Consider the following 26,067-nt stretch of genomic DNA (forward strand, 5'->3'; position numbering starts at 1 on the left):
GTTTTGTAATCTATCATTTTGTTAATGTTATATGAATTATGTTCCACTCGTTTATCATTTACTTTATGTGCAACTACTGTTTAATTGATAAATAATTGTTTGCTGAAAATTGAAATGTCATATTTGTATTTTGCGTGAATCTTTCTAAACATACAGTCTATGATACTGAACCAATTTTGATGAAATTTAACCACGTAAACTGATATTATACGATACAATTAAATGAAATCTGGTTAACGATTTCTTTCATTAATAACTATAGAAATGGGATAATGACAGGCATCTCGTAGAACAATGGTTGCTAGGCAACGTGAGATGCTATCACTGCGGCGTGCTATGGGACTATAGATTCATTAATCAATTTTAGAGATCTGCAGTTAAATATATGTAAGTAGTAAACTAAAACTCAAACATTTACTCGATACAGCTAAGAATTTAAAATAATAATAACTATAAGAATAAAATTAATATCATACCTATATTCATAATCCTGCGAATCATATTTATATTGAAATCGGACATAAATGACAATTACGCTCTTAAAAATATGAATCTGAAGGGCGCCATTTTGGATTTTTCGTGACGACTCTCGATATTAACTAGCGGATAATCAATGCTACATTTTTTACACCTTGTTCCACTCACAGCTTCAACTGGGATAAAATTTATAAAAATATGTAACATACATTATTCGAGAAGTCTGGTATAAGTGTATAACGCATTAGTGAAGAAGAATTATCAATAATAGGGAAGAACTTTGCGTGAATTAAATTATTGAATGTTTTGATCACATATACTTACTTACTTACTAGAGTGGCGCAGGGACCCAAAGTGAGTCTTGGCCTCCGTCAATAAGAGCCTCCATTTGACTCTATCCTGCGCCATCTCTTGCCAGTTTTCATATTAATATTGGCTAAGTTTACTTGTATTTAAGTTAGCCTTGATAAATCCCAATTTCCTACAGAACCCAATTCCAGATAATATCAATTGATTGAAAAAATAAAAAGCTCATTATATCAATAATTAATATCATAGCCACGAACAAATCAACGAACACGATTCGAGATCCTCCATCCCTTTCGCACTTATGGCGTTAGAAAGGGACGGAAAAGCAATATTTTATGATAAATTAGCAAAATGTTTTGAGTGTATTCCCGTGTATCGAATTGTAACTTTTAATTTATTTTGTTTCGCGAACACATCTGATGGTATTCAAATTTGAAACTGTCGTATAGGTTTATGTATAGTTCAATATTGTGTGTGTGTGTGTAAATCGACTGAGCGCCTGGCTGAACTGATTTGGATGAAATTTTGTCTAAAGATATACTACTTACCTATGCCTTATTTCTTACTATACAATTTTAGAGAAAAGGATCCTTGTCTTAAGCTTATCTTCCATTCTATATTAATTTAGAAAATGATACGTCTAAAACGGCTAAACGGTTTTCGATAAAATATCTCACTGATTTTCACTCGCTAATCTATAAAACAATGCCATAACTTCACCCTACTCTAAAAAACTAATAATATAGTAAACAAAAAGCTACCTTATTACAAAGCATTAAGGTTCATCAAAACACATGCGCCTGTGCAATAAATTAACGAAACTTAATGTTCTAATCAAAGTTTACGAGGCGAGTCGAATCCGCGACTTCTTGTCTTTTCCGATATTATTTTGCGTGTTAAAATAATAAAAGTAACATCAAAATGGGTTCAGCAAAGATGTGCTTAAAATTTTATGTTGTTGTTTCAAATTGTAACTGAATTTGAATGATTGTTGCTCTTTTATCAAAAACTACCAAACTGCTGAACCGATTTGAATGGAATTTTATGTGTGATAGATTATTACTGTGTCTTTTCTTTAAGATTGACAGACAGAACTATGAGCTGGAACTAGTTTAGATACCTTAGTATTTCTAACATTTTTTTACTAGTTCATGTTTATAATTTCATCTATAATACAATAGAAAGGCCGATCACACAAACCAAAACAAAGAAACTTAATCAGTTGTTTAACGGACGATTAAAACTAATATGAATATTAACGATCCAACCGCGTTGACCGTAATTATTTTTCGGATTTTATGAAGATTGGAATTTTTCTTAGCCACGTTTATGGGGGCCATGATTTACTCCCGGTGTCTTCAACTTACCCATTGCATCTGAAACAAGAGAAAGAGAATTTAAATACATTTGTCAATAATGCTTTAAATTACAGTTGTTTTAAATACAATTTATACCTAAAATTAATTAATTGAACAGGAGGAATTCATTTACGCTATTAATGAGCCTCATATCTAATTTTGTAAAAACAAAAAATATAAAGATTTATTTTATTATTATTATTATATTCATTTCATTTATCAACAGGTATTGTATTTAGGCATTATCTGTCGTTTATGCTATTTCTGCCACTTATGTTAATGATCATGCATACGTATTTATAATTGTATTATTGATATTTATCATTTGTAGCTAATATTTATAAGTTTAACTGAGAACATTGTATCTTAATACACGAATTTTTAGATAGTATGGCGGCAACCTGCTTTCAACCTGACCATAATATTAAGATCATTTACAGATTTCTGTTAGACTTTTGTAGGCAGTCTTATAACGTAGTTTCTGGCCTTCTCTTTAAGGGCTATATAAGTTACTCAATTGTAAGTTTAAACAAATCTTGATTCAACAACAAATGATTCACAACATAGGAACACGGTTATCACCTTATCACTCCTAAGAAATGCGTTATCTCATATCGGGACATATTTGACAGTTTGACAGCTAGGTGACAGGTCTGACAGGTGACGGGCGGCGTAGGGTTGTATTGTAAAATGTAGCGTAAGAGTTTATTTGAATAATAAGTATTGATTTTTATATTATGAACAGTAATTTTTAATTGTTTTCATTTTAATCAATGATTTTTATAAGCATTCTTCATGGCACCGTTTTACAGTATTTCTTGTGTGGAATCTTTCATTGCAATAATTAGTATTATAATTTATTTTAACATATAAGTTCTGCATATATTATAATTCATCATGTAACTAAATAATCATAGATTTCAATTTTAGAATATAGACGTCTGTATCCTACATGATAAGTAATGATACGTTATTAAAATGATTACCTATGATTTGTATTAGTATAAACAGGTCTAAGGAAAAGAAGACATTATAAATACCGTTATGAGTAGATATTCTATTCCTTGATATAAAATAACTTTGAAATTTTAAAAATATGTTGCATAATTATAATTAAGCACCAAGCTTATTCATGACGTTAATTTAATTGAGTTAAATGCATAAAAACAGTAGAGAAAGGAATCATAAACAATCAAGCTTAAAATGTTAATTAAGTTGTTTATTATTCAGTTGATTCGCGCTTGCATACAAATAAAGGCCAATTCAGTTTTATATAAAATTCGGTATCAGTGACATTTGCATTGATCTATATTTTTGTTACTTATTTCAGTTTTGATTTACGCAAAGTTTCAAAATGTATATCTTATCTCAAAATAATGCAGCATATAAAATTACATTAAAATCCGCCCATCCGTTTAGGTGTGATTGACATCCAAACTTCTAAATTCCATCCGCTTGTACTAACGTGCTCATAAATAAGCATAACGAGTATCCGAACATAATTGCTATCAAGCGAAATGTCAAAATGAATCACAGATAAAAAGGACCGAAATTCGAATTTGGAACGTCAAAATTAAAGCGGGCAAAACGAACAACCGACGCTTAGTTCAAAACTTTGTTATTACTCTGTTATAATTTATCCCGAGTGGAGCGAGCGAGTAGTAAATAAATAATTAAAAGAAGTTTTTCTGACCGTCTCGCCGGTTGCTGTTTTCATTCTATTTACATTCCGCAGAGCCCGGCTACAACGCATTCATTGACAGTCCGAGACTGATCCGATATTCATTAAGGATTTAACATACATTTTAAACTGACCTATTAAAATAACCTATTATAAGCGAAATGGCCTAAGGCATAAATATTGAATAAGGATATAATGTCAAGAAAAAAACCTTTAACATTAATTCATATAATTGTTGCCCGGTTATGTAGAATTGGCTTCCATTTTACATAATCTCTTTAAGGAAAATGACATTTACGAATCTTGCCCATATAAGATATTATAGTGATTGAGTTTTGATTAATTTTATCATTGTAATGTTTAGGGCTCAAAGATTTGAATAAAGTGTGCTTTTCATTACTTCGTGTAATCGATAATTTAGCATTCCGCTCATATTACTTATGACTTGTAACTTTGTAACACAAACAATCTTAACGGATCTATGCAAAAAAAAAAAAAAACTTTAATTACTCTATCATGTTACTTCAGGAGTAAACCCGTGAATCAAACCTAGTATTTCATTAACCAATCGATTCGTTAACAGAAAAAAAAGTTAATAATCGTAACCTCCAAACCCCTAGTTAAGTAACCGGCGGTTAAAATAAAACCAAGAGTGCGGTTGCACCGGCCGTGTGACGCGGCCATACTTGGAAATGTACGTATGATTCCACTTACTGGCCTGCTGGGGTTACATGGCGCTGTTCTTTATTTATGTTTTTTGTTGTATTATTAACTAGCGGTCCGCCCCGGCTTCGCCCGTGGTACATGTTTACGTTTTCTCTACATAAGAACCATCCTCGTACCTCAAGGAATATAATAAAAAAAGAATTATCGAAATCGGTTCAGCCGTTCTCGAGTTATGCGCTTACCAACACATTTTGCGATTCATTTTTATATATTAGATAAGAAGATTTATATTATTAATTTATATTGTTGTATTCTAGATGGAATATGCTGGAATACTTTTAATGGGATATTATTAAGTAGCGTGTGGATATTGCTGAATGGTTATAGTTATAGGCGTAAGGCGTGTTTGAACTATTTTTGTAACGCTAAATATGTTTAAGCATCCAAATTTCCAATAATTAAACACTTATAGTGTAACCTAAGAAAATATATCCGAATTTTTGTAATCAAGAAGGAAATAGTTTGTTAAATATTCCAGGGAAATTAAAAACACGCGCAATGTAGCCCCATCCACTACATTGCGTGTTCGCCAGTGGGATTCGTTCTTAATAAGCGTATATACAATAACACACGCGTGATTAGGATTTCGAACCCTATCTGTAAGCCGTACGGGCGCTAATCGCGTGCGCATAGGGGGCTATTTATACGCTGTGAGCTCAGTTTGACAATTTCAACAAGTTCAGGTGGAATGTAACGGTGCAGGGAACCGGGAATTTATCTGGACTTTGGAACATTGATGTTGCCCATCCTATTTGTGGACGGGGTCGGGTTGCTTAACCCTCCACTGGAGCAATGACAAGAGGATTCATCGAGCTTTAGCCAGCTTTTAAAAGCTACCTACTTATTTTGTGTTCATAATATGATGTAAGAAGAAATCAACGTTGTTGATATGGAAGACGTTAACATTTATTGTTGTATCGAGATTATTCTCCATTGAAAGAGCAAACGTTTGATTGCTTTCTCGGAATGCATTCACAATCTTGCAGCATTTTAGTTTATCCTCCATTTCACAGACAAACAAACATACAAAACATTGACAAGATAAACAAGAAGTCCATTAAAGCTATCAAAAATAAAAATTTTAATCACACAACAATCAATTGAAGTACCAAGCCCGCATAACGCCGAGGCACTATAAATTACCACGCGGCGACAGCGCTAATGCGCCGAACGACGCTGACTGATAGCGCTGCAGCGACGATACGGTGACGGTTAAGTGCGATCGCTTGTACCGTTGATATCGGCCTACGCCTAGCTTATGCTATCCTGGTACATGCCTTGTTCATTATTTTTCCTTTAGGGATTTGACGGGATCCCGCAGGATCTATTTTCGAATGTGACAGATGCATCCCCGACTTTCCAATTTGTGCACGAGCGATAGACGTGTTTAATTCTGTACTGAAGTGATATCTTATGTTTCAGAATATACCTCCCTACTCACAGCTAAATAGCTAAATGAATAAGCATCATGGTTAAACAGCTGAAGGGTTATGAATGAGTTTGAGTTGAGAGATGAGATACAATCTGACTTGGATAGCAATATAGGACAAGAATTGCTGAGACGATGTCGAATGCAACACTTGTATTACATCACGTCAAATTCAAAAAATAAAATGGAACATGAAGTTTTTTTACCAACATGAAAAGATACTTATATGTTCTAAATATAAAACAACCATATCAAAAGACATACCTAATATCTCCCTAAGCCATAAAAAGAAAAGAGGTGATACATTAAAACCACGATAATTCAAAGCCTACTGAGAGGAATCAAAAGATCCTACGTATCCCGGCGTATCCCACCGTATCTGTTATCATTCCGGGAAGCCGGAGCAAATCCCCGTATCCGGGACTCGAATATCCTGTAATCCCGGTTAATAACGGACGCTAGACATTCGATAATGAACATACGAAACTTATAATTGCCTATAATTATTGTAAGGAAACTGTTATAATTTAATTGCACGTTCTGTCCGGATATAAATAATATTTAATGCGATTAATAAATATTATGGAGTATAAAATTTGTATAACTTATGTGGTGTTACTTTGCAAAATTGTAATTCTGATTTCTGTAGCGGATGTAATTATAATATTAAGATAACACTAAATTTTAACGAAGTTATTACTGTAAACGTTATATATCAGTTTATTTTTCAATAATATGACAATTTTCTAAAATAAAAATATACCCGAAGTCTCAAATATATTTTTCGAATAAGTATCAGGGATTCATGCCGATTGAGGAGCGCCTAATGATCGTGACGCGACGGCTCGAACAAATCCTACCAATATGGAACGGGAAATACCTGGAAAATGGGAATGTTATTTTCCCCTCGCGTTAAGGGAGAATATATATGGCGTGTAACGAGAAAGAAAAACACAAAACATACGACTAACAGTTCTCTAGTACTGAGTTGTTACTTACACATTAACTTTTTTTATCGCCAGCAACTCTTTTGATCTCCGTCCATCTGTTCAGATTTCGTCGTAAGGGCTGGCCACACACGACCGTTTACGATACAGTTTTACAACTCGACAAACAAACACGCGGTTCCGAGCAACGCTAAACGCGTTATCAAAGGCGCCACGCCGAATTCCACGATTCCTAGGAACCGCTGCGTGAAGGCGAATTCGAATTGGAACAATAACTTTCTTTTATGTCAGACTTTTCATAACAAATCACGTGTAACAAATATCGCAGTGATTCCAATTTCAAAACGACGCGTAACAGACAATAAAGGTCGCTATTCATTAGAAACTGTCCTCTAAAGATGTCCACTAATTAGACGCGTACATTATTTAAATCGAACTGAATATAGTTAAGTTAATCTTGACGTTTCAGTTACAAAGCCGTGTGATTTACATTAAAACTCGCGCGCAATAAAAGGACCATTTCGGCTCGTGGTTGAACATGAAAATTTTCTATTCGAGCGCACAAAGGGCGCAATTAACGGGGCCATTGTAAGGGCCCGTTCTCGGGGGCGATTACTTCATTATTATATTATTTTATGTGTTCGGGACAATGCCTGAATGCATGTGCAGGTTTACGTTTACATAAATCATGCTTCTCTTGCTTATTTACCGCTCAAGTTATTGCAAACTGGGTTTAGTAATGAAATCCGTCTTACGTAATTGCAAATAAAAAATAATGAAATTCCAAGCCTTATTTAACTTTTTTACTTGTTTAGCAAACAATAAATAATATGATACACCAAATTAACATTAAAGAAGATACCGGACTAACATAAATGCGCGGGCATCTTCCAGAAAAGCCAGTAGAAATAGACATAAGGGTTGTACTTCTGAGAACTTCGCTTTGATATCGCTCCAATAATAAATAGAACTGCCGATTGTTACAATTTCATAGCTGTTTGTACGCCACATTAACATTGTGCACAGATAATTAAAATATTCGTTTAAGACAACCGTTAAATTGCTTCTAAGAAGATCTTAAAAAAGAGAAGAAAAATGTCAATAAGAGTAACCATTTAAAAGATCAGAACTTAGTTGTTTCTGATAAGAAATCAAGATTAAAATCAAAAAACTAAAATCAGATGGACAAGGACTTTTGTAAGGTCAAATTTCTAAACTTCCTGCAGCTCGGAAAGGTGTTTCTAAGAAAATGACACATCATAAAACCGCAAAGCAATAAAATATTTTGAAGTGGTTCTATTTATAATGAATTGAAGAGGAAAATTACTTACACTTACCAAATAACTGAACTGATTGTTGATACTAATTTGTGCCAAATAGTTTTTCGAACATTATTGCCCAGATCCAGATACTCAGCTAACTCTCACCTATCGATGCACCCTCACCAGACCCTTGGGTGCGAATAATTCTCTAAACAACAGTTAATATAAGAATAATGGAATAATTATTGTATCGGCGTCGCGTGCGCTCCCCTGGACACCCTTGGGCTGATAGACAGTTTGCGTGCTGGTACCAATTATTTTGGGGTAATAGGAATTTGGCGCCTTAGAGACAATGGGGAAAGTTTATTTAGTTACGTTGTTTTTTTTTGGGGACTAGTGTGTGCTCACACCTAGGGGATGTTTAGTTTTAGGAAGTTTTGGTAGGGCAGTCAGTTATATACTTTTTATACTGCGTATCTAATAGTAATAGGTTCTCTGTCAATTTAATGCAAAATAAATTGTTGTGGTTGTACCATTACATCTTCGTATAGCAAAAGTGTAAGTTCACAGATGGAAAAGGTATAATTTAAAGATATTTAAGTACTTTCATCCAATAACAATTAACTTTGTAACGTGTCGGCAAAGCTCTGCCAAATAAAAATTGAACACGCAATTGTCTACTAATTCGCGAACAATACCAGGCAGTCATAAAACGACTGCAGTAAACCCGAGTCCGCTAAAAGCCGCCGGGGCGGGGCCGGTCCGCCCAGCGTTTTACCACGGACATGCAATGCCAGCGTCTTTATTAACGCCTGCTGACTTATGCACGCCTGGTACTTCTAGGCGTAGCTGGTGTGAATTAGCTAATCAAGTTACTCCTGGTAATGTTTTATGCACCTTGGGTATTTAAATTTTTAAGTATTTACGGAAGTTATAGGTGATATTTTAGGTATTGTCTTGTCTTAAATTTTATGACACAAAAAGTTATGCACTATGCTTGTTTCAAGTCGTGACTCGTGACAATAAAAAATACGCTGCGTGTAAAATTGTAAATACTATATATATTTACCTCATAGAAAAAACATATTCATACACTCTAAAAACCTAACACTTCTTTTACAATTGGTAAAAGAAAGGAAAGCTCCCTCAGTTATCTTTCATCTCTCAATTTCCTAATCTGTATGTAGTCCTGGTACACAGCTACGCTTGTACTAGGCGCCGTTTGATTATGAGCGCCTAGTACTTTAACTAACAACTTTTAATTAAATATACGGAACTTATAATTTAAAATTAAAAAAAAAAGTTTTATTTACCAATTTTAACAATAGAAATATCTATAAATAAATTGTCATACTAATGTCACAGAATACATAATAGTAGCTAAACGCTACTAATGTCTTACAAATATACCGTAGCATTTTCAAAGTGAGCTAAAATACTACCGTCAGCACTGAAGAGATAATTAGATAGATCAAAGGCCTGACTACCTATTCACAAAATGGTGTCAAACACCTATACCTGAGAATTATATCTAAGACTAGCTTCCGCCCACGACTTTGTACGTGCATCTCCGTTTTTCCCCGTTCCCGCAAGAATTTCGGGAAATCCTTTCTTAGCGGATGCCTACGTCCTAACATCTACCTGTGTGCCAAATTTCAGCCCGATACGTCCAGTGGTTTGGGCTGTGCGTTGATAGATCACTATATCAGTCACCTTTGAGTTTTATATATATAGATACTGAAGACTTAAGATTATAATATTATACAGATCATACACAGCTAGCTATGCCACGCGGTTTCGCGTCGACAAAATTTTCAAAGATGGAATTATTTCTCATGGGTTATACTGATTATTGACTTATCTCACTGTAAAGTATCATTCAAATGTGTCCAGCAGTTTATTCGTGAATGAACAACAAACATAGGTACCTACATCCATCTTCCCAAACTTAGTAATCTCGTTATTTCTAAAACTATTTTACAGTCCAGTAATACTACAAAGCTTCTCAAACATTACAAAATGAAAAGTGTCTGTTTGTGCGACGACTGGGCTAATCACTAGTTAATGTTAAAACAAACATTGCTACATGACGGTAGTTTTAGAAAAACGGTATTTTGTCGTAATTGAAGGGATTATGAAGATATATCTAATCTTATAAAGGACTTATACAATAGTAGTACCTTTTATTGTTTATACCGAGTACATACTACATACCTACACGCATTTTTTACGATGAAAATAGTTTTAAATAGGTATGCTTGTTTTTAACCAAATTTCATGGAATTCCATTTCAGTCGTTACATACCTACATCGATGATATTATAATTATGTACTAAGATACTAGGTACGGTTTATAGGAGTATTTATATAATTTTCCTGTAACCTCGCGATGGTAAAACTCATTTTCAATACTGCCTTCAAGTTACGTAGAATTTCAAACAATTTATCCTCAAGCACAACAACAATGAGCAAACAGTTGAGTTACGTATCAGTGGCAGAACACGAAAACATCTTGTTTGAGTTCACGACTCACGTGGAAAGATCCAGCGGTTATCAGAGCAAACTTTGTCTATGCCCCATCTGATCTCGCCAACATCCGGCCTTATCTAATCTCTGGTCACTGTTTGAGCTACACCGAGATACACGCCACCGTACACGTAAAAACTATTAAAAAAACAACATTTTCGAAATTGGAAGCCGTATTTATACACTGCAAATATCAATGCCATAGATAATAACTGGCGCCATGTTGACGTTCCAAATTCGAAATGTCATTTTTTGAAAAAGGAATGTTTTTCCCGATGACAGCGATGACAGCCGCCGTGATGTGCAACCGCTCTAATCGTTCGCCGATTGTTTACTTTCTCAAGTATTGTCACTACAGATTACAGCGCGTATTTGTATAGCCCATCGACTTTTTGAGTGGTTTTAAACAAACATCATTGAGTCGAGAACAGGAGATCTCTTGTGCACCCTCGCAGGCAAATAGCAGCTTGTATTTATTTAAAAAAGACTAATCTTGACGTCGAGAGTTATCGCCGCATCCGGCTACAGTTAAATCTCGAAGAGCAAATAATGTTAACGTTTCTCACGGTAGCGAAAGAGAAAAACTTGTTAAACTTTAATCATTAAATGACATACATAAAAACGATATATCACAAATAGGCTGAGTGAAAAGCTTTGAACATTAATTAAAACTATGACGCGTTCACACGACATTCATTAGCGGTGCCATTATTCATTCCTATTTTCAATACTTTTGGTTTTTATACGCGCAGACGATGCCAAACTAGTGCCATGTTATGATTTGACTGTTAATTAATTCTGAGTGACGCACGTTGCGTGAAAGTCGGAGTGTCCTCACAGAGAACTGTCAAAATGTCCACGCTCGCGTTTGACGCCTTTGCTCTTTGTAAACTGGCGAAAATGCTGAGAAAAAACCCGTGTTTGAAAATAGAATTCCAATAATATCATTTATCATGTTCACACAATATATCAAGATTTCAAAACATCCGATTTAGTTTAGCTCAATGTAAGTACACCCACGCGGCGCACGTGAAAAAGTGTTGTAATAATATAGCTCATTAACAACAACCAAGGAAATTAAGGCAATTTCAATATTAGCACAATTCATTACAATCGTTACAAAACCGAAATCAAAGCAAGTCGAACAATAAACATAAAACCGAACACAAGATGCACATAAAACGAACCGTTGACTTTTGGCGTCGCATTTAAAAGCGATACGTCCACTATCATTTTCACGCTATAAACTGTAACTAGGGTCGCCAGCGTCGATTACAGTTCGAGCCGTGTCGCGTCAGCAGCGCCGAATAATTGCTTCCCATCGTATCGAATTTTCTGTGCATTCCAAATTTAAATTTACACATGTATCATAGATAAAACACTCTAGAACAGTTTCGCTAAACGAACGCATTAGTATTCGCGAGATTCGATATTCAAATTGAATTGTATTTGGAATACGAATGGAACGATTTGACGAGGTGTTAGTTGTACGTGGTTTGTTGCTTGTCTATGATCGATTGTGGCCCTTTACATTATATTACCGTTGAAATAAATTAAATATAAATAATAAAGATACTACTTTTTCTTTTATATTTATTTATCAATAAAATTATGTGTTTATCTGTTTACAGCACAATTAAAAAGATTTTTGAAGTGAAACTTCTCTAGGCGCGTTGAGAGTAAAATTTAAAGTTCGCGTCACGTCGAGGAGCGATTTTGGCATCTTTGGCCAAAACAGTTTCACTTCTGACACGTGTGCTCGGCACACACGCTCTTTTTTTAATGAAAACTCTTTTTTGAAGGTAAACTAGTGACCTATATCATCAAATTTTCTTACTCACAAATTTATTTTGCAATACCATTTCAAATTTGAAATGAATAAAATCAAAAGGTTATACAAGTACAAAGAGACATTGTCCAGCCCATTGAATATTAATACAGGGCCATATTAGTGTATCTAGATATGATTGTAATTTGCATACTTGTAACTTGTTTTTATTTAAGAGGTCAATGGCCGAATCTATATTTTAGTTTTAAATTTTGATATTGTATTAGGATAATGTTAAGTACCTACACGGTAGTGTTTTTTAGATTCTAAATTATTTTTAAGTATGCTTAAGTTTTTGGGAGTGTAGATTTTTAAACTTCCTTCTTTTATCTTACTTCTTAGTTAATATTATAAATGCGAAAGTTTGTGAGGCTGTGTGTGTGTTTGTAACTCTTTCACGCAAATACTACTGAACCGATTACAATGAAATTTAGCACACGTATAGAGGGTAACTTGGATTAACACATAGGATAGGTTTTATCCCTTAAATAACACGGGAACGGTAACTATGCGGATTTTTCTTTGAAAATGCGGGCGAAGCCGCGGGCGGAAAGCTAGTTAGACCTATATTATGATAAACCAAGATAAGTGAATATAACTTTAATTGAAATGTAGCAGTTTATAGTATTATAAGAACGTCTAAATCCTTGCAAATATAGCCACACTAGCTGCTCCGCGCGGTTTCACCCCCGTGGCTCCACTCCTGTTGGTAGTAGCGTGATGATATATTATAACCTATAACCTTCCTCGATAAATGGGCTATCTAACACCGAAAGACTTTCAAATCGGACCAGTATAGTTCCCGAGATTAGCGCGTTCAAACTAACAAACAAACTCTTCAGCTTTATAATATTAGTAGTTTTGGATGAACAGAATCCATAACCTTCGAATATTAAATCATTTCGATAAATAATAAAATATTCCCAAAATCCACTTACAAAACTGTAACTTGAATATATCGCATGCCATTTGACTTACAAATCAAGACTCGGGAATTGAATCTGTTACCCTCGTCGGTAACTAAGTACTCACTTCACTCAAGGGTCCACAATTCGATTACGGGGGCATGATTCAACTATTTCAAGTGTCCGTCTATAAGATTATCAGAAGTGCTGCGCACTTTTTGATACTTTTGGTAAGTCGTAAAATGTGATAGCTATAATCGGTCATAAAATTTTGTTGGATCAAGTTTTGTCAATTGTCACAATGTAGATACGGTTTATTTCAATGTTCTTAGTGGTTTGGTGTGTTTTTATGGACGGACAGACATAAATCTGAATTTTTATAGAAGTTTATTAATTGCTAAGAAATAACTGATTGAGATCGACTATCTATTAAGTAAAACATATCAAAATCACATCAGTAGTTCGTAACATTACACCTTTAAAACTAGCTTCATAAATATGAATATCTTAAATTGTCAATATTTTAACGGTTTTAAAGCAAATACATTGAATATTTACGGTAAAATACGAAATAATGTTAATACACCCCAAGATCATTTCACTTCAATTCCGGGACATGAAAATTTTCCTGGGCTATAAACATAAATGTCATACCCGGGGAAACACATGCAATCCAAAGGTGGGGAGATTATATCCGGGGAAATTGGTAGAGATGACGGAAAATTACCAGAAAGACGATACTAAATTGTGAGAGTAAAATGTATCAAGGATTTATGAATTTACAGTAAGAATACAGACGAACATGCAAATTTATAGAAATGTTATCGTAATAACACAGAAGACAATAGTAGTGATATTTAATACATTAAATAAGGTAATTAGGATATATAGCCAGATTTAGAACGTCAATAGAATATATACCTTCTTTTAGAACCAAAGAAAAGCTGGAATACCAACGTCACGAAAAGATAGACACACAGATAGAAAACAAAGCACCCGAATTAATAGCTCATTCACAATTATACAGCAAATAAAGCCGGTTTAAATCCGTTAAATATTTCAAAAAGAGCGCCATAAAGCCAGACCCTCTGGAGGTATAAAATCAGTAAGAGGTAAAATAAAGAGTCGTCGGGGCATAAAACACTCTGGAAGCCTTTACGGCCCCTTCTGTTTTTGGGCCAATAGCGATCGGGGACATCTCTGTAATATCCGTAATACTTGTATTTCCTTGTTAAATAGAAAGAATAGAAAGGGTTTAAATTTAATTATCTTTCTAATGTTATCTGTGGTTTATAATGGGTTTTATGGAAGGCAAGTTTTAGTCAATTATATCAAACGCCTGAATGCAATTTGGATCAGGCGTAGATGATTGATTTAGAAGGTTGGTTATGAAGTAAAAGTGTGCTGCTTCACTTTAGGCCAAAGCTAGTGTAGTTTATTATTTTAGGCAACTTTTCTAATAAATTTTGTAACCACTGTGATCACGGTATTTATCACAGTTAATACATATGGCATAAGTCTTTCAGGAACGGATTTAAGTAACGATTTAATAAATTTTTCAGGTCATTACATAACAACTTCCTCATAGAGGTTGTAGTAAGTTCCTTTCTAATGAAAATTAAGAAAAAGTACTTCCGAATGATCCCTAATCGTTTAAAGCTTTCCTTCGCACATCTACTTTGTATTACATATTGCAGTAATACAGCATTTATAGAACATCAATTCAATACCTCATTCACAAGCATCAACCATTTCCCGAAGCATCAATAAAACATTATCATAACATTACGCGATCGTACGAGCGTCATAAAAATCGGAGAGGCCGTAAACTTCCCGCCATCTCCCAAATACGCAAACCCGTTACCCACATCGCTGCAGACGATACTACGAGACAACGGACACATCCGGCGAGTCTTGTCTTTATTTAATCATAGCAATTGTATCCTCCAAGCACCAGTTGACAAATTCGCACGCCCCCGACATCGTCTTAAACGCGCACTTAAGCCCTACCCTTCCTTCACCCTTGGACGCCTCCATTCTTTTTATATCGCAAGTTTATTAACGCATAAAGGTCTGCCGATGGCCCTTTAAGAATTAGGACTCGACCCGTGGATGCGCGCTCGCTCGAGCCGAACAAATGGAGTGCCGGAATCTCCGGATCGGCACATCCCTACGCAATTAGTGGAGCCGTTATCGTCGCGCGCAAATTTGAATTCGGAACGTTCCAACGTTTTTCATTAACCGCTTCTTTTTCCAGCCGACTGTCGAACGTAGCTATGGCTCGTTCGATGGCAAGGAATTCTATTAGGAGTGTCGTACACGCTGCGAATGTGAGTATCGGAGCGATCGGATTTACATGGCGCACTAAAACGGAATCATGAATGAACGAAACCCAGAACATTATCCTTATGCTCCCATTTTACGACCTTTACCCCCATCGAAAGGGTCGCGACACGCCGTAAAACGCTCCGTCCCGCTTTCGCTCGAGGGCCGCTCGTAAAACGGAGCGAGATAATCACGAAGATGAGTCGAAAATTATTTTTTTTATTATCACCATCGGCGGTGCTCATTTATTTCCTTTTTACGGGCCGAGTACCTCATAAAAAGACAATAAACTTACTATTTACAGACCATCAGGAAATTGTTAGCCGAAGAGGTCCCTTTACGACACATGGTGGACTGATGCAGTCTTTACGAGAGCACCGACATTAACGGAATGATACATTTTATTCGCTACTAACTTTGCCGCCGGATTTGCTTAAGCGGTTGTAGTAAAAGTTGCCTGGGGCGAAGGTTACATTGAATTATTTATACATAGTTTCGCCGTGATGTGTTTTCCCTGTTTCTTAAAGCGATTCTTCCTGAATTACATTTGTATTTGGTACTTGACTCAGAATATTAACAATCAACATAAAATCACTCAATTAGAAAAAACAACTACCCTTATTTTTGTAATCAGATAGTTTACCTAACAAATTATTACTAACAGCTTAACTATCTCTACCACTTTCCAAAATCCACTTATATCGGTACAGTAGACTACAGATACCAGGGATCATAACCGCCTAGTAGTCGAGTAGTTTTTTAATGCTTATAATAGCAGTTATTAAACGGTTGCCCGTCACTAATACGCGTTAACCGCTTTTTTATGCCTCCCAGATATTGGCCGCTGTAAATCGTAGTCAGATTATGGGCTAAATTGTTTTACGATATATTTTCATTATTAATGAGAGGGAATTTATAAATTTATGCCCGCGTTGACTCCATATTGATATGTTGCTTTGTTCGCGATTGAGTTTTATGGACTGTATAATGAAGTTATTTTTTAAGTGGAAAATATTGTGAAGGATATTTCGCGGGTGTGGGATACGTATTTATGAATTGTATTATTATAAATCCTATTTGAAGTGGATTGTATTCAATCATGTACCTATAAATGATTTAGTGGAGTTAGATGAATTTGGTGCAAAGTAAGTATAAAAGCTAGATTTATGTATGGAAAGTTACAATCAGGAAAAATCAATGATTAAAAACTACACGTTACAAACGTCAAGTTTAAGATCCTCGAATAATAAAATATGGTTGCGACTGAAAAAATAAACAAACTGGAGATAAAAGACAATATTATCAATATAGTAACAGTAAAATTCAACACATACATTACACGATCAAATGAATATAATTCCACATCTATGACGCGTCTGAACAGAGTGTCGAGCGACAAGCCGATACAGATATCTGCAGCATGAAGCAACAATTCCCTTCTAATGGAATGTCAGATTAAAGATCCTGTGGAGCATTCGCAACGCCTACAATTTATTTGTCCCGGTTATAACCCGGCAGCGGAACGCGAACGATTTGGATATTGTGAATTCCAAGACTGCTTTCGCATAATGAATTTTGGGATTGTCGTGCGGTTTTTCGCCGAATCCCTTAGACCCTCGCTTTCCGACTTTATCGGTACATACGGCCTATGTAAAGATAATTTTCGGTAAGGAACGCGTTTTCGATGGAGCCCCGCCGTTCCGTGCCGGCGCGCCGTGGCACGGCACAAATATATGCTAATAAGGGTATTATTTAGGTCCAGCAATTCGTATGATAAAATTGCTCCAATGATATTCGCCGCAGACGATTTCTATGGAGATTCCGGTCTTGTTTCGGGGCTAAATCTGAGCGGGGATGATATATACGACCGGCCCGAGTTTTCCTTATGCGAAAATATTGCTTCGAGAAATATGGGTGAAGCTCTATCGGAGGGTGGCTTCGATTGTGCGCCTGTTACGGATATCTGGTTCAAATTCCACCTCCGCTGTGATATAACAACCCTGTTTATGGCGCTATTCGAGGAGGCATTTAAATTGACGTCTAAAAATGAGAAAATTGGACGGAATAACTAATAAATAACTTGCATTAAATTTAAATTTAAAAAGAGAAAGAGGCGAAATTGGGTTGTCTTAATTACCAGCGCCTCATGAGCGGGCAGCGGGCAGGCATTAGACGCGTTAGGTAATTCGAGGCGCGTTGGAGTTAATTTTTTAACATTCCTCGAGCTCTGGCCGCCTGGTAGTGCCCGAGGCGGGGACCGTTCTAATTAATATCGCCCCGTTTTCTCCGCTATTCATTTTCATCCTTTGGCTTTTTGTTGCTCTCCTGGTTAGGTTACGTTATTGTTGTGGCCGACTAATTTACATGTTAATGAGATGCTCGTATTCAAATGAAATCGATCTGTTTGGTTATTAGTACGTGATTTTAACTAACTTTTATGTATGCGATGGCTTTTTGAAATTAGAACGAGGCAGATAAGATTGTTTAGTATCTTAATGTGGTACATAATGAGCTGGCTCGCTTCGTATTAACTGGATATAAAATAATAAGCTAAACAAAGATATAAATATATTTTGTTTTGTGTACTAAAGTTTATTTCTTATAGCCGCCATAGATCCTATTATGAAAATCCCATACTTGCAGTCCTTTTTTCCCTAAATAAAAACAACTATAAATAATCATGAGCTTACCAGGCTTACATAAACATAAGTGACTATTTCAAAGCGTACCTTAGGCCGCTTCTTTGTCCCGCGATTACGTATGCAAATGATGAGTACACCTGTGTCTTTATGCATGCCTGGTACACAATCGCCAGATGGAAATGGAGGTAAATTCTTTTGTTTAGGAATGGGACTACCGGTTTTTATGCCGAAATTATGAATTACAAAACCAACAACGTCGCTAGGAAATTTTCGAAGACTGGTTTTAGCTACTTATTATTTTTATTTACAGTCAATTGAACTTTCTAAATCATGATTATATAGACTTTTTACACTGAAAGATACTGGCAATATATATTGGCATTTAAAAAACATAAATAGCCCACCAACATCCAACCGAATTTGAATTTGGAACGCGATTAAAACACATGCTAATCGCAATGGCGGTTTTCCGCCCTAATTTGCAAACAGTAAGATGTGACGATTGTATGTTGATTATCCGTATTGTGACTACTGCCTTATATAGAAAATATGTATTCTAATTAGGGTTAAATTTAAACGCAGATAATATAAAATTTTAAAATTCGAATGAATCGCATTCCGTTCCAGATTAAAAAAGTTTATTTAGCCTGTGCGTGTTCGCGAGTGCATTATTCCACATAGTTGCTTGCGGTAATTTTTTCACGTTTAGCGGTTGCGGTTAATTATATTTATGATCTGTGAGCTAGTTACGGTTGCAGTATTTTTTTTTACATGTATTTAGCTGCTTTCCGCTAAGTTTTCATTGTCAACTCAATCGCAAATGTGAAATTTACACGCTACACGTTTAAAATGTTTCGTTTACTACACGTGTAATTAATTGTAAAAAAAAAATCTTACAGTATAATAGAACCGACGGAAGCAATATAAAAATATGAAATTTATAATCGCCTCAGCGTTCTATACATTGAAGTGATTTCATCCTTTACTAGTTTTTATATTATTTATGGAAGTAAAGCGCACTTTTCACGCATCATTGCTGAAAGATCTTGACGTCGGAAAGCTCCGGGTAAGCCGATTACTTTAAAAGGCATTGAACGCGAACTTTAGAATTCAACTCCAGCTTGTGGTAACACTACTTACAAGAAAATAACTTTATTTCACTTAGTGGTTCGTAATTGAGAACAATTTTCAAATTTAGAAAAGTTTGTTTTTCATTGCACAATTGAATTTAGAATATTCGTTCTCTAAAACGGTGACGTATGTTCAAAATTCGAATTGCAACCGAAAATGTTCCAAATTCAAAATAGTCAAGCGTCACCCGCAAAGGCATTTCACTATTCCATTCTATTCTAAATTCAAATCGTCGCGGGGGATCGCTCCCTCGCAGCACAAAAACACATTCATCGAACAGAGCCGAATACAGCCGAACAAAACTGAGTGATAGATCACCTTCGGGAAATTAAAAATGTCTCTAAAACAATACTTTCTTGCATGTCCGTATTGCGTCCCTGTCTAGCGCGTGACAAGTGCATATCTTCCTCTCGCTCGAACAAAGCAAACGTTTAGATTTTCGCGCGATTGCTTCGACTTTAATTACATTTTTCAAAATGACAGCCGTAAGTCAGCTGTTAAGATTATGCAAGTTTTATCTTGGATGCTTTTTAAAGGGAGTTATTTTAGATCAGAAGTAGGTATTCATCATTTAATTAAATTTTCATATCTACGAAGAAATAAATTAAAATTAGGTACCTATTCACATTGATTATGTGTATTTTTGCGAATGTTTGTGGCATTTATTATATTGTTAATGACGTATTTACTATTTATCAATCTTTATGATGCAACGAAGATTCTGATTAAAATATTGACTTGCATAATATAGATTATAAATAAAAATGTTTTTTGCCAAAACTTGAAAAACATAGATGCAATATCGACTAGGTATGTCGTACGAGTCGAAACCCAGACCAATGTATTTTTTTACCCTGTTATTTACCTAAACGTTATGATCTTTTTTTAAATTGAATTATGATTGTACATATATACTTTTGTAAGGCATTTAATTCGTTGCACTTGCCACATATCTAAAGTATAGAAACATGCAAAAAACTTTTACGATCAAACACATAAACGAAAAAGTGTTCACGACAATAAAATTTTTACGATCGAATAAAATGTATTAATAAAAACTTTTGTTAAATCTCTAATTGACCTCACGGTACGACATTAAAATGTAAAAAATACATTTTTATGTTTAATAGGTCAGTTTTTCTAAATAGTTAGTTTAACGACCCGGGTTTACTTATAAAGCTGACAGCGGTTTTAATTTATGTCCCGTATTGGAATAAGAACGATTTTATGATGCTGTAAAACGTTTAAGATGATGTTTTTTGAATCTTTTTAATTATACAGTACTGCTAAAATTTAACTAGCAATGTCACCCGGATGTGCTTACCAATATTTTTGTTACAGACGACGCAATAATATAATTTCAAGATATAGTAAATCATTAGATGCAATAAAAATATTTCTTTTTTCAGTTTGATATTTAAGTAACAAAAACTTATTTACACTTTAAATGCAATATATTATCTAATCAAATTCCCACAAATGACAAAATAACAATGATAGATGTTTCTTATTATATTTCATCACTCTATTGAGGTGCTAATTTTTAAAGGCCAAGTTTTAATTGAGATAATTATATAGATAACTAGCGGTCCGCCCCGGCTTTGCCCGTGGTACATATGAAAAATAGATGTTGGCCGATTCTCAGACTTACCCGATATGCACAGAAAATTTCATGAGAATCGGACAAGCCGTTTCGGAGGAGTATGCAGACTAACATTGTGACACGAGAATTTTATATATAAGATAAATAAAATATTCTTAAGAAGATATGATTTTTGCAATTAATTGACTTACTGTCTTCCAATTCTTCTTTAAACTCGTATTTCGGTCTTACCTGAAATAATACAAATATTTCTATATATAACACATTTTTCAAAAACATCAATTCATTTATTTAAAACTGGAAACTCCTTTATACGGAATCCGCCCAGATTATAAGTAAGTATTGATTAAGCAAATAAATAAATTCTGCAACAATGGTAAACAATTAATGTTAAACTAGCCTTCCACAAAAAGCAGACAAGTGACAAAAATATTTTTTTTTACATGAAAACATTTAATACATAGGTATGTAACCATTCAAATAGTAGAAACAATTATTCCTACTTCACAATTGTACAAGTTAATATACAAGTTTGTGTGACTCGATGTTTTCTTCGATGCTTTTTTTTTTGCTGAAAACGGCTAGTCGAGTCAGGGTGAAAGTTTCTGCAAAGGTAGCCTAAATAATATATGTACGTACTTGGCTATTTTTAGATTGATTACGCAGGCTGAAACTAGTTAACTTTGCGTTTAAATAAGCGTATGAAAAGAATGTGAAGTAATCCGTTAAAAAGTATTTCGTCTAAATACAATAAAACATACAATTATATAAACATATTTTATAATTACAAGAAAAAGGCCAGACATTAATATGCAGTTATTTTTTAACTGTATTAATTTGACACGACAGAGGAATGCGATGTAGGTATGTTGTAATTATCTTTTAAAAGAAAACTATTAATTATTATAATTATTGCGTCATTCTTGATTCTTGAATTAAAGATAGGAGATATTGAGGGGTGATATTGGTTACTACCTGTGCCGCGCGGTTTCACCCGCATTGCTCCACTCCTGTTGGTCTTAGCGTGATGATATATAGCCTATAGCCTTCCTCGATAAATGGGCTATCTAATACCGAAAGAATTTTTCAAATCGGACCAGTAGTTCCTGAGATTGGCTCGTTCAAACAAACAAACAAACAAACTCTTCAGCTTTATAATATTAGTATAGATTAGTATAGATTTTCAAAGTAATATTTTAGGGTTTTGCCTTTTGCATTAGCTACTATTCTGTGCCTTTAGGTTAGGTATTATTGTTGAACTTATATTAAACTGACATACCTACTAATGCTGGGTAATAATAAAAAGGGTTTCGTTTCTTTGTGTACATTGGAATTTTTGTCATACGGAAGAAATGAATTATTGTTGTTGAAAAGTTGAGTCGTAGGTATTGTTTATGTTAAGTACCTATGTACTTATAGAAAAATTTGTTAGTTTGGAAATAGATGGTGAGTTTTTTTTAATATGTAAGTAGGTATATATCTGTAGCAACATCCAAAACAGCCTCCTCAATTCCGAGCATGTTTACGCAAATAAAATTTTGAAGCATAGCAATTTATTCATCCTCATCTAACAAATGTTGCCACGTCCAAAATAGTAATAAATAACGATCACGCTTGACTAATTCACAAATGTAATACAGATAGAGGGGACGCAAAAAGCGCACTCAAACGGACAGACGGACATATTAATATTTATACACGTCGCTCACAATTATCATCTGTTCACTTGCACCTTTATAGTAATTGTCGCCTGGTGGGGCTGCCATTTTATTCATTAACATTATTTTATTATCTGTGCCGGAAAAAACGCGCCAAACGCGAGGTTTCCTGTTGTGCGCGCAATCAAGAAGTGACATTTTTTTAATCATTCTTGAGATTAAAAGTATTATCAACCGCATTCCTCAAAATCCAAAACTAGAGAAAGAGCACTACATAACAAACCAATTGAACTCAAACAATAAGAACAAACACACAAAACCATTGTAAACACAATCGACCGACGAAATTAAACATCAATAGCGACAATTACAAGATAACCAGCGGATTATCCGTCTAATATTCGTTATTTCCCGCCATTTCACGCGCCGCCGCCCCGCCGCAGACAATAAAAACCCATAGAGAAACGTCAGATTGACAGCTGTCACTGAGCGCGCATACAGCCCGGGTACAGGGGAGCCGGTATAAATTTTTAATCAAAATATTTTTCCCCTCTCGTAAGATGTTAATTCCTTTGTGGGAGTGACAAGAGTTAACTGGAGACCGGTGGCTAGAATGAATAAATTATTTTTGTATCGATATGCAGATGTATGTAAATGTTACACTTAATGGTTGTTGTTCGGTAATTCAATATGGCGCTCGAACCTATGGAAGTGTTGTTTAGATTAGAGAGTATTATTTGGTATGGTTTTATCTTTTGACTTGATAATATAGAAAAGATTAAAGATCTTGATATAGTGTTTTATTTTAACGAAATTTTTAAAATTTTGTTTTGTGGTAATTCCATAGAAAATTTCGCATTTTCATATAAATTACGCTGATTTATGAGTATTTTGAGTACATTTTTTTTATTTTGACAGCATTTGCGTGATCAAGCAATAAAAAAACAACAATTCTAATTTGTTATTTTAATACTTTAGCTAGATGCTTTTCGTAAATAAAGCATTAAGGTTTTGTTTTTTGAAATTTTGTAAATGCACATTATTTGGCTTGAGTAAGCTCATGTAAAACTTGTTCTTAGCGTTAAATATGTAGGAAATTTCAATACACAGTCGATCTAGCGTAGCAATATTTCAAAAATTCTAACATATTCTACATAACAATACAAATGCTATGTAAATCATGCTTTCCGAAGCATTCTTACGCAGTGATTTATATCCGACATTTGCGGCCCTTTACCGAAAGACAAACAACTTTAAATAGGCTACCAGAAGTTTAAAAATGCTAATAACACGACCAGTTACCGAGACCTCTCAACTCTTAACTATCTGTTTGTATTCGGACCAGGTTAGGGATCTTCAAATTTGGTCACGTCTCAAAACAGTAGCAGTGTAATGAGTGAAATGTAACAGTTTGTGATTATGTTTATGAGATGTTAAATATGGCTCCCGGTGATTTAACGTGTCATAGACAATGGATTCCCATTGTTGCCATAGACTACGCTCTACAATAGAGAATAGAGTACGTTTTTTGAATTTCGAATTCAATCGTGGAATTAAAATTAAAAGAAGATGCGTAGTGACAACGTTTATCTGTCGATAAGAGAATAGTTGGAAAGACAACGCGGAATCTCAATAATTACTGATAATTGGATATTATTATGATAAATATTTCATATTTGGATCTAGCCGACTGTCCAAGATTACATAATCATTCAGTATGCATATGTAGGTACACTACAGGTAAAATATATCGAAATAATCATAATTTAACGTCAAAATTATTCATTGGCCAAGCATTGACATAAACTACAATTAAGTTAACCGCCGGTGGCCCGATGTCCGTAACCAATCGTAAGAATTAAAATTTTCTGTATACCAAACCCAAACGCTCATATATCATAATTGGTCACCACGAATCACGGCTTTACTACCTTCGCAATAAGCTCTATTTTCCTATGCAATGTAATAGTCATGTATGTACATAATTTTCACGGTTATCACTTACATTGGCATTTGGCTTCTGTAAGTAAATTCTATTGTTTTAAAATTAATTGTTGCCTTTTTGTTCAGATGGAATTTCAAGTTTTCTGTTAACTTACAAGTAAAATACGATAATTTTGTATTTTTCCAAAATCGGAATATGTTGCATAACGGTTTCTATGACATTTTCAAATGAAGAAGGTTAGTAAAATTTCTTAGTTTTATTTTTCATAACAATTTTCTCTGATCTATGAATGATTATACCTACCTATTCAAAAATATAGTTTCATTCAGTTTGCCAATTTTTTCTAAAATACTTTCTCTTATCTATGGTTTATCTACTGACAAGGTAGGTATTCTTTATTAAAAATTAAAATTACAAAAAACTGCATAAAACACTAACATAGGTACTCATAAAAACAAAATATTCACTGCACCCCCTCCCCCACCCCCTTAAAAATCATTCAAAATCTCACACTACATGCCTTTGAGCTCCGTCACGCTGGAACCCGCTTTAAAAAAAACCTTACTTTTTTTCAGCCTATTTTACCTACAAACGATGCTAATAAATGTAGTATAGGTCAATTTTTTGTAGTCTTATTAGTTACTTAGAAAACATCATTGATATCGTTCGAAGTAAAAAATATAAATAATAGCGTGTTGATTAGTTTTGGAATGGGTTCCAAATTGATTGTAGTTTATTGTAGTGGCAAGAAAATTCTTTATTTGCGTTGTTTTATCTCAAATTATTGCAAGAAGGTCACAATAACAAGATTTTAAAAAATAAATAACACTTGTTCAAAAACTACAAACGATGCTAATAAATGTAGTATAGGTCAATTTTTTGTAGTCTTATTAGTTACTTAGAAAACATCATTGATATCGTTCGAAGTAAAAAATATAAATAATAGCGTGTTGATTAGTTTTGGAATGGGTTCCAAATTGATTGTAGTTTATTGTAGTGGCAAGAAAATTCTTTATTTGCGTTGTTTTATCTCAAATTATTGCAAGAAGGTCACAATAACAAGATTTTAAAAAATAAATAACACTTGTTCAAAAACTACAAACGATGCTAATAAATGTAGTATAGGTCAATTTTTTGTAGTCTTATTAGTTACTTAGAAAACATCATTGATATCGTTCGAAGTAAAAAATATAAATAATAGCGTGTTGATTAGTTTTGGAATGGGTTCCAAATTGATTGTAGTTTATTGTAGTGGCAAGAAAATTCTTTATTTGCGTTGTTTTATCTCAAATTATTGCAAGAAGGTCACAATAAC

At 34.4% G+C, this 26,067-nt stretch overlaps 1 protein-coding gene across 6 annotated transcripts in view; it reads right to left on the bottom strand.

Annotated features, from left to right (window-relative positions):
• The window catches only part of LOC123699986 (homeobox protein homothorax), a 244,097-nt gene that overhangs the window by 121,051 nt on the left and 96,979 nt on the right, over positions 1 to 26,067 (bottom strand). For 4 of the 6 annotated variants that reach the window (XM_045647058.1, XM_045647056.1, XM_045647057.1 and 1 more), the window contains exon 8: positions 2,154 to 2,162. In XM_045647058.1, coding sequence (XP_045503014.1) covers positions 2,154 to 2,162 — 9 coding nt within the window. Of the gene's footprint in view, positions 1 to 2,153; positions 2,163 to 21,340; positions 21,381 to 26,067 lie in introns of all 6 variants that reach the window. The other 2 variants (XM_045647060.1, XM_045647059.1) reach the window with 1 other exon arrangement.

The sequence above is a fragment of the Colias croceus genome, chromosome 18, assembly GCF_905220415.1.
Source record: "Colias croceus chromosome 18, ilColCroc2.1".
NCBI classification, from domain to species: Eukaryota; Metazoa; Arthropoda; class Insecta; order Lepidoptera; family Pieridae; genus Colias; species Colias croceus.